The 17,113-nt window shown below is 38.0% G+C and overlaps 1 protein-coding gene across 1 annotated transcript in view; it reads right to left on the reverse strand.

Moving 5' to 3' along the window:
- LOC138146579 (dual 3',5'-cyclic-AMP and -GMP phosphodiesterase 11A-like) overlaps nt 1-17,113 on the reverse strand; it is a 76,497-nt gene that overhangs the window by 3,524 nt on the left and 55,860 nt on the right. Inside the window, exon 4 of the mRNA XM_069068596.1 lies at nt 2,127-2,259. Within this exon, the coding sequence (XP_068924697.1) occupies nt 2,127-2,259 (133 nt within the window). The remainder of the gene's footprint in view (nt 1-2,126; nt 2,260-17,113) is intronic.

Below are 17,113 nucleotides of genomic sequence, written 5' to 3' on the forward strand. Positions count from 1 at the left end.
CCAAATCTTAAAGGGCTATTTAGATGACAGCTATTATGATGCTGAGGATTGTTAATGGTCAGATGGCTGACCTTGGAAAAAGAAAGAGCTAGGCTCAAGTTTTGCCTTTGAAACATAATAGTGGTGTGATTCTGGGCAAGTCAATTAACTCTTATATGCCCTAGACAGTTCTTTACTATTGTAAGTCAGTGATCAGCAAAATCCATGACTACATTGGAAGGAGTTTTCACACCAGGAGTTCCTAATAGGTTAAAAAATGTTATACACATATATACACATATTTACACACACACACACACATATGCACACATGTGCATTGTTTGTGTATTATATACATTGTACTATGTATGCATGTGTGTGTACACATATTTACCTACATAGGACCCTCTGCCTACACAGCTGGAGAACCCAGTTGGAGATGGAGGCTGGAGACCAGGGACACAGAAAGAAGATCACTAGGGAATAACAATGTTATGGGTCTGGGTCAGCTATTTATGGTGAACTCTCACTAATCAGAAACCCAGGAGCACAGAACAGAGCTGAAGGGTCTGGTTAGAGGGAGGTCAGAATAAAGGAACATGACATAAAGATGGCAGGGGAATAAAGGTCAAGGCAAAGCAGTCACACATGTTAGGCACCAGGGACAGACAGTGCAGAGGTCTATGTGAAGCAGCAAATAGGCCAATATGGCTGAACCATAGTGCATGGAAGGGAATAATATATTTTTAAAAAATCAGTGAAGGCTTGAACCAATGACAGGGAGATTAAACACCCCCAAAATTCCCATAAGGGTAACTGGAAAGCCCCAGGGAGAGGAGTGAAATAGGACATAACATGTGTGATAAGCATGTGTGGTAAGATGCAATACAAGTGACATAGTAACATTGTGTGACATACATGACAATCTATGACATATAGGTACAGTGTGACATATCTGATAATATGGCATGGCGTAGCATATCATAACATATAGCAGCTTATCACACTGTGTTGAGACATATGCATAGCAGTCATATGCGTGCCATATAGATGTGACACAGTATAACATATAACATCAAAATGTTGTACTGTATGAAATGACATGACATATAACCCAGCACAATGTATAACAACATATCTCATATGCATGAGATGACATATAGGTATAACACTGAATACTCTATGGCTTCATGTTGTGTGTGCATGCCATGGCATGACATATATACATATGCATGGCACATAGCAGCATATCCTATGGGCATGACATGACATGTATAACAAGACATAGAAGTATAACAGCACATTGTATGTGCATGTCATGACATGTATATGACACATAGCAGCATGTCATATTGTATGCTATTACATTACATACACATGCCATGATACATAGGCATAATACAGCATAACACAGAGTTACTGTTTATATGTGTATGTGTGCGTGTGCGTGTGTGTGTATATATATATATTTTTTCCTCCTCTCTGGTTAGAATATTAATTCCGCAAGATCAGGGTTGAGTTCAGTTTTGTATTGATATCCTCAACACTTAGCACTTAATAAATGCTTTTTTATTCATTCATTCATTCGTTCATTCATTCATTCACTCATTTGTTTGTTCATTCAGACTCAGCTGCAGTGCTGTGTTCTTCAGATCCTTGTAGCCACCAGTACTGTCTCTCCCCAAACCACCTTGGATTCCTCTTGTGTATATCAGGTGTATACTTGTACACATATATGTTGTGTCCTCCACTAGAATATATGCTCCATCAGGTCAGGGACGGGCTCACTTTTGTCCTTAGATCTCCTGGCCCCTACCACAGTGCTTGGTGTAGGTGTTACATAAATATTTATTGATTGATTAATATTCAAACTCTCTGAGTTTAAAACTACAGTTTTCCCCAATCAAGCACAAATGACATTAGACTACAAAGATGGCAGCAGCCTTACCAGGAAGTAGGGCAGAATTTGGAAAATGTCTCAGGCACCAATGCAAATATTAGAGCTCTGAACTTAAAAAAGATGTCAGAGCAAAAGGATAAATTCCAGCAATGGCATTCTTCTCTATGACATTAGCTTTTGTTATTATACATGGCACACAACAATATGACAACGTCAAATGAGATGGAAATGAAAGAACATCTCTTACTTCGGCATCCAAGCGAGGATCCTGATAAGCATCAGTAATGTTCACTGGAAGGCCTGTGGAAGCTACCAGCTCAGCAATGCTATTATTGATGAGCCAGTCTGAATAGGAGGATTTTTCCATGCTGTCTTTGAAACTGTCAGAAGGTTTGGCAAGGAGAAAAAAAAAGAATTCAATCAATCCTGCTTTCAAGTGTTCTATATACCATGAAGACACATTTCATAACACTCTTATCTATAACAATTAAGAGGGGATGAGTGATGTTAGTAACAAAGCATTAGCCAATACTCCAGAAAGATCTTAACCTGCTGGGAGGCTTTTTTAAAGGACTGGGTGTGCTTATTTTCCACAGGCTAGAAGTAGCAGAGACTCCTTTGGGGCCACTTTGATCGGTACAGAAGTTTTGACCTGCTCTGTTTTCAACCTGACCAGTTCTCTCCTCAAGCAACCTCCAAGAATCCTGTTCCCTGGAGATCACTATATTCATGTTAGATTTTATGCAGACACCTAAATGGTATACCCACTGCAGACTTCTAAACTCAAGAGATTTGATAGCCTCAGACTCCTCAGAAGAAGTGATTGCAGACATGCACTACCACACCCAGAACCTGCCATGATGCTGCAAAGCTCTCCCACACTGCTTGTAATTTGCACCTTCAGCACAAACTAGGTGTCAGTTGACTATGTTTATAGAAGCCCAAAACATTCAGATGAAAAATAAAAATTCAGATAATCATCTAGATTGATAACAAGTTTTCCCCTCTTCTTCCTCTTTTTTTTTTGCTTTAATTTTTTTTTGTTGTTATTATATGGGGTGAATTTCTGAGATGAGGGAGGGAAGATGTATGGAAGAAATTTAGATGCTATAAAAATATCAATAAAATATATTTTAAAGAAACTAAAATTAAGGAAAAAATTAAATCAGTACATCAGCAAGGTGTCTTAACTTCCCCCTGTTCCTTCCTCTATTCAACTAACCAAATTGAATGAATGCCTTTGTCTTAGTAATATGTACTTTAAAAAAAAACCCAGGAAGAATGGCGAAATGGCTATTTTCAAAAGCCCAAATATTGTGGAATTACACATCTGAACTAATCAGTTTATGACTGTTATTGTGAATGAGAAAGGAAGGAGCTACAATTTTGCTAGCATGAGAACTTACCAATTAATATCACCATTCATCTGTGACTAAAAGATAAATTCTATTGTTGTCACATAGAGGTGGACTTGACCATATCACAAAGTTGGTATTTAGGAGTTAGAAAAACCTGGATTTGTATCCTGCCTTAAAAATGTGTAATCCCGGGTAAGACATTTAACCTCTCTGAAATTCAATTTCACAATCCATAAAGGTGGGATAATAATAGTATCTACATCCTAAAGTTATTGTGAAGACCAAATGATAAATGTATGTAAATTGCTTCCCCAAATCTTAAAGGGCTATTTAGATGACAGCTATTATGATGCTGAGGTAGGATATGAACCCTGCTCCTCCTGACGCCAAGTCTAGTCTTCTGTCCATTGTACCTCACTGTCTCTGTACTTTGGTATGAATCCTTTCAGTCTCAAAATCACTTTTCTCAACAGTCACATCTCCTAGTTAGAAAATCTCACTCACTAGGTTGTTTCAACTCAACCAAAATTTATATATATAATGAGTCCTTGTCTCTAGGACCTGACAATCTAGTTTGGAAAGATGAGTAATAAATATACCAAAAAATTGAATGGAACAGCTAAACATGACAATAGAAGAGATGACACATTAATAATATTAACAATAAAGACCACATTTACATAGTGCTTTGAAAGACATAAAGCAATGTGTATACATTATATCACCGATATTGGTTCACTTAGTATTATCTCATTATTTCATGATGATTCATGAACCAAAGACAAGGGATAAATAAGTTTTAAGGAGTGATAGAAAAATGAGGAAGAGATTGTATTAGACTGGAGTAGTTGTGAAAAGTTTCACAAAGGAAATAGGATTTGAGCTGTATCTATGGGGATATTGTTTTATTTTACTATTAATTTATAGAATAAAACAAGATTTTCCATAACATAGTATAATAAAAGAGATACTTAACACATGAAACTGCAAATTGGACATAACTTACTGTTCCATTTAAATATATAATAAAGTTATCAAGTACCTTTTTTTTCTCTTCCCTCACCCATTCCCAGAGATGGACACCATTAGGCACAAATATGTATATATATATATGTAAAGTCATTCTATACATACTTCTATTTACCAGTTCTTTCTCTGGATGCAGACAGTCTTCTTTCATAGGTCCTTTGTAGTTAAGTGGGGTATTTATACTGGGTATACTGTTAAACTGGAAAGTATAGAAAAGAGTACATCCAGGAAGGTAGAGAGCCTTGAGTCCAAGGGAGCTAGCTGAAGGAACTGTATGTACATGTCTAACTTAGAGAAGAGAAGACTGGAGCCGAGGGGGAAGTAGAGAGGATGATATGATAGACATCTTCAAGTAGTTAATGGGCTGTCATATAGAGGAGGGAATAGGGTTGCTCTATTTGGTCCCAGAGAACAGAACCAGGAGCAACTGGTAGAATATGAAAAGAGGCTAGGACTGATTTCCAGAAAAGTCTTCCTAGCCATTAGATGTATCCAAAATTTGAAAAACACATGAAGGAAAATTACATTTGCATCCAGAGAAAGAACTGAGAAAAAGAAGTATGTATAGAATGATTTTACGTATATGTGTGTGTGTATGTCTACATATTTGTGTGTATATGTGTATGTATGTATATATTTGTGTAGCCATCTCTAGGGTGGGGGGAGGGAAGAAAAAAATAAAAAAATCAAACATCACTTTGTTCTGTATTTAAAAGGGGGTAGCAAGTTGTAAGTAATAGATTTGCAGTTTCATGTGCAATTATCTTCTTTATGATATTATGTTATAGGAATGCTTCTTTTATTCCATAAGTTAAAAACAAAAAAAATTTTTAATTAAAAAAATAAAAGTGTATAGTAAAATGAAAAAATATTTTTTTGAATGGACTGCCTCAGAAAGTGGTTGGATCACCCTCCTTCAAGATCTTTAAGCAGAGGCTGGACAATCACTTCTCAGGCATGTTATAGTGGGAATTCCTTTTATGTATGATTTGGACCAGATCACCACAGGAGTCCCTTCCAACTCTCAAAGTCTGTGATAATGTTCAGTCAGACAAAGTGTTAATATTTTGCTTGGATTTTCCGTGATTGGCTTCCTATGATTTAATTTATCTGTCTGTGGAATTGATCTGGTCAACTCCACAGTATCTAATGTAGTTTCACAGGCACATAAATTAACAGTCAGGAAGAGTAAGAGCCCAGAGGAGATCGGGAGAGCTGCCTCATTACTCTGGGGGACTATGTTGCGTGCTGACCCTCTACATCTGTTTTATATCCCCAAATATTACTCAATTCTACTCTTAAGGCAAAGCCACCCAACTTTGAACTCACATCTTTCAGAGTAATTCCTTTTATCTTCCAGAAAAGTTAATTTTGTATTTATTGCCTTCAATTTCATTCTGGGTATATGTCTCATAACTTACAAAGTAATTTATCTTGAGAGTAGTAAAATCCCCAAATCCCCTCTTCCCTCCCCCATTCTCCTCTTCCCCTCCTTCCCTTCTTCCCTCCTTTCCTCCTTCTCTCTCTCTCTCTCTCTCTCTCTCTCTCTCTCTCCCCCCCCCTCCCCCCCCCCTCCCTCCCCCCCCCATGACTAGGTGGAAACACTCTAAATACAATTGTATTTTCAGTATTTAACGCTCTTGCCCCCCGTCCTCCCCCCCCCCTCCCTCCCTCCCTGCCTCCCTCCCTGCCTCCCTCTCTCTGTTTCTGTCCCCATCTCTCTGTCTCTCTCCATCCTCACCAAAGGAGCTAAAATGAATTGTAACTCTTCTAATTGTTAATAAGCTCATATGACTAGGTGGAAACACTCTAAATACAAGTGTATTTTCAGTATTTAACGATGTGGTGGCATGACCTTAATCACAAACTAGATTCCGAAGAACTCTGGTCAAATCCCACCTTCAACATTTACTACCTATGTGAATTTGGGCAAATCAAAATAAAAAACGCGGACTTCTGTTTTCTCTTAACCCTTTCAATCTTCTCCTTCCTCCTTCCCTTCTTTACCTCCCTCCCTCCTTCACTGCCTCCCTCTCTTCCTTCCTTCCTTCATTCTTCTCTTCTTTCCTTCCTTCCCTCCCTCCCTCCTTTCTTCCAAAAAAAAAATCCCACTTCCTTGTAAAGGATAGCTGGGGGTGGGTGGTGGGGTGTAGAATAAGGAAGTTGGGGAAATCCAGGTGATGTTAAAATAAAGACAAAAATATATTAACTTTTCTGAGATGCTTGAGACTGGGTTTCTTCAAATATAAAAAGGGGAGCTTAGGCTAGGCATCTTCTGATGTCCTTCCTAGCTCAAGATTATGATCCTGTGGTTTCTAGAATATTTAAAGCACCTCAGAACAGACTGCAAAATATAGTACTGAAGGCATAGTATTTGAAGTTAGAGAACCTGGGTTTGAATACTAATTCTATCACATATTATTTGGGTCACCTTGGAAAAAATTACTTAACCACTCTGGGCTTTTCTCATTTGTAAAATGAGCAAGTTTGACTAAATCAGGGGCTCTTCATTATGTGTCATGAAGCTGTTTGGCAGTCTGGTGAAGCCTATGGAATTCTTTTCAGAATGAGAATTTTAAATACACATAATTACAACAAATACACATAATTACAAAGGAAACCAATTAAATATAGAAATAAAAAACTTTTTAAAAAGTTCATGGACCCTTTGTTAAAAACCCTTCGGAGTAGAATCCTTAAGGTTTTTTTTTCCCAGTTCTATATTCTTTCCTTCTATCAAATACATAACTTATACAGAGGGTTAATTCTATCACAAACTTCCAACATGACATTTATGGACAGAAACCATTAAGAAGCACAGACCTCCACTAAAGTCCTTTAGTACCTCATCACAAAATAAAGTTGATCCTGGGTTCTCAGAGGGCATACCAGAAGAGCTAAGACTTACTCTAGTGACAAATTCCAAATTCCACCTGATGAGGAGAGTTTTACTTTTTGCCTTTGCTTCATGCCTGTAACTGTAGTCTAGACAAGTCACTTAATCTTTCAGCACCTCCAAGAAACTTTCTAAGACTAATTCACAGAAGATGATTTCCATCTGTGTTGTTACACTAATTCCCCAGACTGAGGACTTCATAAGTTCAATAAAAAAAACAAACAAAAAACCCAACAACAACCCAAAACTGTGTTAGAGTCATAAAAGACCAAAGAATTCAATGTTTGGATATTTGGATCTAACTGAAAGCATTGGAAGGAGAGTTATTATAATTTGGAACTACATCAAAGGTCAACAGTGAGAATGAAGAAGATTCCTAGAGTTATACAGTATTATTTGTCAATAGAATGAAATTGCTGGAAAAATCTGCTTGAGCTTTTCTGCTGCCCCAGAGATAGAAAGAGATTTCTTATCATTCTTAGCCCAATGAAATATTCTGTATTTTGTTATTTTTCACTTGCTAGTGAAAGGCCACCAGGGTGATGAAAACCACTCCTTTCCCTTCTACGCATGATCTAATAAAGTTTTTCTATGGCATTTCAAAGTGAAGTCACAATCCTCAAAATGATAGTACAAGAGCAGAGTTTTTACCCAATAATTTCTCCTGATGCTGATCTACAGAGGTGAAATTAGAAGAAAAGGGTCACTACATCATGTGTCTCTAACCAGTTCTGTTTTCTAGGATGCACTTTAAGATAAGAGTACTATAATAGTTTCATAGATCTGTAATCTAATAAATTTTTTTTGGGGGGGTGATATACTTTATATTTGCTTATCTATACAAATGATTTCCCTCCTCCTTGCACATAAGTAGAAATGAATCTCTTTGGGGTCAAAGACAATTTTACTTTTGTATTTTTGACCCCTGTGTACCTTGCACACATGGATCAGCCTAGGGACTGACACTGTGATTTCATAGATATAGGAAACTCCTGATGAAGAAACCCCTGCTACTAATTACAGGTCAGCACCTTTTGTGCAGCTTAGAATCCTAGAGAGTTACCTAGTGCTAAGTTAGTCAGCAAGCATTTATTAAGTTTGTTTTATGCTAAGTGCTTGGGACACAAAGATAGATAAAAATAGTCACTGCCCTCAAGGAGCTTACAGTCTAGTGGGGGATACAATATGGAACAACTATGTACATATAAGATCTACATAGTGTAAATGAGAGGCTGCTAGCTAGGTGACACAGAGGATAGAGTGCTGGCCATGGAGTCAAGAAGCACTGAGTTCAAATCTGACCTCAGACATTTACTAGCTGTGTGACCCTGGTCAAGTCACTTGATCATGTTTGCCTCAGTTTCCTCATCCATAAAATTAGCTGGAGATGGAAATGACAAACCACTCCAGTATCTGCCAAGAAAACCCCAAATGGGGTCACAGAGAGTCAGATGTGACTGTAATGACTCAACAAAAACAGCAACAATTTAGAGAGAAGGTATTAGCATTAAGAGGCACTGGGAAAGGCTTCTTGATGAAGATGGGAATTTTAACTGAGACTTGAAGGAAACCAGGGAAACCAGGAGTTGGAGATGGAGGAGAGAATTCCAGGCATGGGGAACAGCCAATGAAAATTCAGAACTGAGAGATATAAGGAACAATAAGGAAACCATTCTCACTGGATCATAGTAAATCTTTAGATGAAGGGCTCAAGGAAAGGGAAGTTTAAATATATGTGTGTGTATACACATGTACATATACACATATGTATGCATTTGTGTATATATAATATATGTATGCATGTGTATATGTACATACACATACACAAATATGTATACATTTAGATAACATAAAGGACTTGCTCTCTGATGATTTGTTACTACCCTAAAATGAACTCCAAGTCTAAGAAACTACAATTTTATAGGGTTAAAAATGCAATCTTGATAGTCATTGGATTTTGGAGTTTCTCCCTCAGAAGTATCATTTACTAGGACTAAATGTTAGGTACTCATTCATCTGTGAATATATTAAACATGTGGCATGCCTAAAGACTTCAAAGAGAGCTCCACATACAAAGATGCATCAACTTTCATAGGTATATCAGAATATTGTCATATTAAGCTTACAACATTATTCATAAAACATAGTCACCCATGGGACTAAGGCCAATGAGTCTAGGCAGACATGGAGGTTGGTAAGTTGTATAGTAGCATAGAAAAGGGAGATTTTAAGTCATATAATCCAAAGATAAAAACAAAAACTTTTAGGGAAAAGTTTAGGTTTGTTTTTTGTTTTTTTTTTGCAGATTTTGGAATAGCCAATAACATCCAAGGGAAAAAAAAGGTTTAGTACAGTCAATTGCATGAAAAACATTTAACTGGCAATCTTTAGAAATCTCTCTGAAAGAATTGTCATTAAATAACAAAATACAAAAAACACGGAGACAGTGAGTAATTTATACATTTATGTATGTTGTTCAATTGTTTTCAGTCGTGTTAGATTCTTCGTGACTGTATTTGGGGTTTTATTGGCAGAGATACTAGAGTGGTTTGCCATTTCCTTCTCCAGCTTATTTTACAGATGAGGAAACTAAAGCAAATAGGGTTAGGGTTAAATCCAGAGTCACAGAACTAGTAAATGTTTGAGGCCAGATTTGAACTCATGAAGATGTCTTACTGACTCGAAGCCTGGCACTCCATCCACTGTGTCAACTATCTACCATACATATGTATATAACCCTCCACCCAACATATATACATATACACACAAATCTGAGTGTAAATGTATTTATGTATACATATATATCTACATATCATTGAATGTTAGAGTTAAAGGTGCCTTAGAGACCATCTAATCCAACATCAAGGATATAAGGATTCTCCTCTTCAAAACCCCTCAATAAACGGTAGTCAGGGGGAGGAGCCAAGATGGTGGCATAGAAGCAGGAAGACTCCCTGCGCTCCCCCCATAACCACCTCAAATACCTATAAAAGTGACTCTAAACAAACTTTAGAGCTACAGAACCCACAAAGTAACAGAGAGAAACAAACCTCCTGTGGAAGGCAGCTCAGCAACCTTGCAGGAAGGGTCCATTGCAGCCCACTGGGAGCAGAGCCAAGCCCTGCATGAGCTTCTGTTTTTAGCCCCAGGGTGGCCCAACCAGGCACAGCTGAAAGGACTTGGGGAAAGTGGATCACCAGCAGCTGTGGCAGTTTCCAGAATTATCAACCCATAAATGCCAAAGACAAAGTGAGAGGTCAGTGGACTTTGGGAACAGGGGATCTGAGAGTGCAGACTGTCCTCTGCCCCCCAGAGGGAGAAGCTGCTGAGGTGTAGCAACCGCTGCTGTGTGGCTGCTTCAGAGCTCCTGGCATTCATATTGTAGACAGACCAAGCAACCATTCTGAGGGGTAATAGCTCTTGTTTTAACCTGCTTGGATCTGGATTGCTGTCTAGGGTGGAAGTCCTGGGGTGCATGACCAGGTGCCAGAGCTGGTGGAGGCTTCAGAGAGGGCAGTTAACTAATAGCTGGGGAAGCTGCAAAAACCCTAGTGATTTGGGACAAAGCTCTCCTCTCTGAAAGCAGAGGTCTACTGTGGCATAAAGCTCAAAAGTCAACTAATTGAGTGGCAACATGAGCAAGCAAAGGAAACAAAGTAAGCAGAGCACTGCGACATTAGACTATTATTTTGGGGACAAAAAGGATCAAAGCATGGAACAGGAGGAAGACAGCAAAGTCAGAACTTCTGTACTGAAAGCTTCCAAGAAAAATATGAACTGATTACAGGCCATAGAGGAGCTCAAGAAGGATTTTGAAAACCAAATAAGAGAAGTGGAGGAAAAATTGGGAAGAAAAATGAGAATGATGGCAGAAAATCATCAAAAGAGAGTCAACAACTGACTGAAGAAAATAACACCTTTAAAAAGCAGACTGACTCGGGGCGGCTAGGTGGTGCAGTGATTAAGAGCACTGGCCCCAGAGCCAGGAGGACCCGGAATTGGTTCTGGCCCCCGATACTTAACACCCACACAAAAAAAACTGGCCGTGTAATCTTGAGCAAGTTACTTAACCCCAACTGCTTTAATAAAAAAAAAATAGAGTAACTCAAATGGCAAAAGAGGCTCAAAAAGGCAATGAGGAGAAGAATGCCTTAAAAAGCCAAATTTTCCAGATGGAAAAAGAATCTCAAAAGCTCACTGAAGAGAATCATTCCTTTAGACTTAGATTGGAGCAAATGGAAGCTAGTGACTTTATGAGAAATCAAGATACTATTAAACAGATCCAAACACAATCAGGATAACACAGTATCTGGCAGCTTCTACATTGAGGGATCAAAGGGCTTGGAATATGATATTCCGGAGGTCAAAGGAGCTGGGATTAAAACCAAGAATCACCTACCCATCAAAACTGAGTATCATGTTTCAGGGGAAAATATGGTTTTTCAATGGAATAGAGGACTTTCAAACATTCTTGATGAAAAAACCAGAGTTGAATAGAAAATTTGACATTCAGATACAAGAAGCAAGAGAAGCATGAGAAGGTAAACAGGGAAAAGAAATCATAAGGAACTTATCAAAGTTGAAATATTTACATGCCTACATGGAAAAATGATAATTGTAACTTATGAAATTTTTCTCAGTATGAGAATAGTTGAATGGAATAGAAATGTATATATATATATGTATATGTATGTATACATATATTCATATGTCTATATAGGAGGAAATATGGGCATATGAATACATATGTGAGTGTGTGTATATATGTGTACAGGTATACATAGAGGACACAGGACCAGTTGAATAGGAAAGGATGAACTTAAAAGGTGAAATTGAGAGGTGAGAGAGGAATATAATGAGAGGAGATGGGAAGAGACAGAATGGGGTAAATTATCTCATATAGAAGAGGCAAGAGAAAACTGTTACAATGGAGGGGAAAAAGAGGAAGGCAAAAGGGGATGGGTCAACCTTACTCTCATTGAAATTGGCTTAGGAAGGGAAAGACATATACACTAAATAGGGTATTTCACCCTACAGGAGGGTAGGGGGGAAATGGATGAGAGGGGGGGGATGATGGAGAGGAGGGTTGATTGAGGGGGAGGGAAGTTGTAAGCACACACTTTTGAAAAGGGACAGGGTCCAAGTAGAGAAAAGAACAAGTGGGGGGGCAGGATAGATGGAAAGTAATATAGTCAATCTTTCACAATATATCCACTATGGAAATGTTTTGTGTAGCTACACTTGTATAACCTATATTGAATTGCTTATCTTCCCAGTAAGGGTGGGTGATGAGGGAGGAAGGGAAAGAATCTGGAATCCAAAGTTTTAAAATCAAATGTTTAAAAAAATATATATATATATACACATTTATTATATTTTTTTAACATGCAACTGGGAAATATGATATACAGTAGGCACTGGGGCATAGAGATCCATCTTGCCCTACTGAAAGTTGGAGGGGGAATGAGGGAGGATATAGAAGAGAGCAGATTGGGGGAGGGGGTATTCAGTGGGATTGCTGTTTTGGGGCTGTGGGGAGGGGAAAGACGGGGAGAAAATTTGTAACTCAAAATCTTGTGGAAATGAATGATGTAAACTAAAAGTAAAAATTTAATAAAAAAAAAAAAAGAAACAATAGGGAACAATATAACTTCCAAAAGTAAAAAAAAAAAAACCTTCACTAAAAAAACAAAAAACAAATGGTCATCAGGGTTTTGCCTGAAGAATTCCAATGAAGGGGAAACCCATTCTACTGGAACAGCCCATTCTACTTTTGAATACTTATGTATGTATATATATATATATATATATATATATATATATATATATATATATATTAGCTGATGTCCTGTCTTCCAGGGTTGTTGTGAGGATCAAATGAGATAATAAATGTAAATTGCCTAGCGTAGTGCCTGGCACATAGTAAGCTCTTTATAAATGTTATATTTCTGTTCTTTCATTTAAGTTTTTGTTTTCTTCCCTACTCTCATTAGAGAAGCATTTATTAAGTGCCTACTATATACCAGGCACTGCTAAATGCTTTATAAATATTATCTCATTTGATCCTTACTATGAAGTAGATGCTGTTATTATCTCACTTATCATTTTAGTGTTGAGGAAACTGAGGCAGAGGTTGTGTTTTGCTCTAGGTCACACAACTGGTGTCTGCAGCTGGATTTGAACTGAAAACTTTTTTAGTTCAGGCCCAAGGCTCTATCTACTGTGTTATCTAGTTGCCTCAATATTTATTAAGGTAGAGTAGCATATTTAAAAGGCAGTCAGGTGGTACAGTAGATAAAAGTGCTGGGTCTGGAGTCAGGAAGGCTCATCTTCCTGAGTTCAAATCCAGTCTCAAGACATTCACTAGCTGTGTGACCCTGGGCAAGTTCACGTAACCCTGTTTGCCTCAGTTTCCTCATCTGTAAAATGAACTGGAGAAGGAAATGGCAAACTATCCAAGTATCTGCCAAGAAAACTCCAACTGGGCTCACAAAGAGTTGAATACAAACGAAAAGCAACTAAATGACAACAAAATATATTAACAACTCACAATAGCAATATATCATTCTGCTAGACTCAAGAAGTACATCCTCAGGACGGCCAGGTGGCTCAGCGAGTAAGAGCACTGGCCCCAGTGTCGGGATGACCTGGAGATCAAATCCAGGCTCAGATACTTAGCACCACAACCAGAAATAACTGGCTGTGTAACCTTGAGTAAGTTACTTAATCCCAATTACTTTAAAAAAAAGTACATCCTTAATTCTATTCGAGAAACATTTATTGAGTAGTTATTATCTGCTTGGCACTATGCTATGTAGGGGAGATGCAAAAGTACACATGCCTCCTCCTCATGGAGCTTATGTCCTCCTGTTAGGTTGAATATGTACACAAATAAGTTAATATAACGTATATAAAAATAGAAAGTTTGCTGAAAATCTCTAAATTTGGTTAAGTAAACAAACTATTGAGTTGAGAATAGAAGTATCAATGTAAGCACAACCTAGGACTAGTGTAATCACAAAAGAACATTTTCTATTTGATATGAGCTCTCATACACCACCTTATAGCATTCTTACTCTTTATATTTGAATATGCTATTTATACTGATTGCTGTTTGAGACACTGGAAGGGACAGATCATCATATAGAATTTCTACAGGATATGAGACATATTAAAAACTTCAAGAGACTTAGTTCCTGAGTAATTAATAATTTCGTTAATTTTGGTTAGTGAATAATTAATAAAAGGATGATCACTTGACTTTCATAAATCAGAAGAGGAATCATGGAACCCTCTCAATGTTTATATATCTTTGGAAGAGTGGGTGTTCCCAAAGGAGGCAATCAGCTCTGATTGGTTAACAATTAATGAGAGAATGAATATTATAATGAGAGGTGGACCTATTCTAATGAGCGGCTGAGGGATGTGACTTTGATTATGTCACTTACTCCCAGACCACCCCAGCCTTGGACAATCTAGACAAAGGGATCTATTCCCCACCAAGCTTGCCTGAAGAGAACACAATGGATCAGAATTTACCTAGATTAGATTCTTTTTTACTCTTTAATCTGAACTAAATTTCCTCAATTTGGTGGGGTCTCTCAACAAGACTGGAAATCAAGTACCTAAAAGATTTGGACAATCTCATCTATCAGCAAGGTCCTTCAGATGCTGGCTGAAAAACCTACAAGGGGCTGATTTCTGAATGAGGAAATAGAAAAGGGAAAATCTTAATCTCAATTAATAATTGTTTATTAATATGAAAGAAATAATAATTTCTCTTTGACCCAATCCCTGCCACACCAAGATTACAAAGATTGCTCTCTGAGCTCTATGCAATACCTGACTCCTTGGATAACTCTGATCTGCTCTCTAACTGGGGATCAAGCCTGAACTTTTGTTCAAAAAGAGCAGCCTCATTCTTTATTACAGAACACCGGGTGAGCCTTCCTTCCCCTGGGGCTTCCCTGACAACTCTCACTGGGCAACTGTTTTTGAAGTCCTATTTCAATTAGGAGAACAAAAAAAAACCCCAAACAACCCAAAAAAACAAGTCACTACGTCATACTTAGGCTAAGGCCCATGGAGAGGGAAACCAGGTAAACTCAGTGATTGGGGCACTAAACTGTCTCCTACAGAGTTCAATCATCATGTAAAGGTCATGAAAACAAGTTCTTCAGCATTGAAAACCTTTATGAAATATTGCAAAATTTAAAAAGCAGATCTAGAAGAATGTAGTATTCCGTAACTATGTTCACTGGAGGACAAATGAAGGAGCACAAATAGAGGAAAAAATCCTGATGGAGAGTTGGGGAAAAATTAAAATAGTATTAATGCTTATGTATCGAAATTAATTTAAATACAACCAGTTACTAAGCATACAACTGTTTTTGCTTATTAAATGTTTTACACGAATAATATTGTTTTTAATCAAATACTTAATACCTAAAAAAAAGACAAAAGGTAATGGAAAGGAGGGGCAGCTAGGTGGTGCAATGGTTGAGTACTGAGGCTGGAGGCAGGAAGACAAATTCAAATCTGACCTCAGACATTTGCTAGCTGTGTGACCCTGGGCTAGTCACTTAACCCTGTTTGCCTCAGTTTCCTCATCTGTAAAATAAACTAGAAAAGGAAATGGCAAAATCACTCTAGTATCTTTCCCAAGAAAACCCCAAATGGGGTTATAGAGAGTTGGAAATGACTAAAACAACTAAACAGCAAGAGAAATGTGCATCACAAGTGCCAAGTCTTCTGTGCTTGGGCTTTGAAGGATGGAGAGATGTCATTCTACTTCATTTCAAGAAGGCCTGAGGTCTGGGGCGGCTAGGTTGTGCAATGAATAGAGCACCGGCTCTGGAGTCAGGAGGACCTGAGTTCAAATTTGGCTTCAGACACTTAAAACACTTACTAGCCATGTGACCTTGGGCAAGTCACTTAACCCCAACTGCCCTCCAAAAAAGAACACCTGAGATCAGTAAACTGATAAAATCATTACTAAAAGGACTACAACTCTTTCAGAAGTAGCAAAGAGGTGGAAACAAAGTGGGTGTGTTTGAATTGCAGAAATGATGAACAAACTATGGAATGTGAATGTCATGAAAAAGGATTGTGCAGCAAGAAGAATAGGAAGATTCCTATGAATTGCTACAGAGTGGAACAGGCAAAGAGAGAACAAACTTATGTGACTACAATACTGGGAAAGAAAATATAACTAAAAAGAAACCAAGATCTCAGTCAGTCTAAGAACCAACAATGAATGGTCCTAGAAAACAGACAATAAACATATCTTCCTTCCCTTGGCAGAGAGGAAAGGGACCATGAGAGCAGACTGTCAGATGCAGTCTCTGTGTACATTCTTTTTGCTTGATTCTTTTTCATTGTTACAATGGAAGGTTTAATTCCAGGATAGTTGGGGTACATGGGGCGAGGCACATCCAGAAATGACAGTGATGCAGCAACAAAAGGCACCGATAAAACATTTTAAAACATCATAAATGTGAGTAAAAAATGGTGCTTGAAGATAAACTATGCCTCTCTCACTTTAAGCATTGTAGTCTATCCCCATTCTGTCACAAACTGGTTAAGAACTGCTGACCAAACCATAACCTTTTTATGCTTCAGCTCCTCGATCTGGAAAAGAAAGATAATGAGATTCATCACCCACTTTGTAGCTTGTTTATGCACGTCAGAGAATTTTTATTATGGAACGCTGCTTTGAAATTCTCACATGGAAGAAACAGTTCCAGAAACAAGGACCTGTGGACAAGTGATTTGTCCCTTCAGGCATGAGAAGGGAAGGATTCTTGACAAAAAGTGAGGATAACTTTTGTGTTAATTCTACTTTTCCCAGGACAGGAGGGAAATTCAAGGGCCCTTGAACAAGACCATCTTTCCCAGATTTGAGAATAGTGCTCAAGATGAAATGTGTTGGTTGGGAGAACTGGAGGACAG

The sequence above is a fragment of the Petaurus breviceps genome, unplaced genomic scaffold (genome assembly GCF_028583685.1).
Source record: "Petaurus breviceps papuanus isolate PSGF00001 unplaced genomic scaffold, PetGlider_PUasm1.0 90763, whole genome shotgun sequence".
NCBI lineage: Eukaryota > Metazoa > Chordata > Mammalia > Diprotodontia > Petauridae > Petaurus > Petaurus breviceps.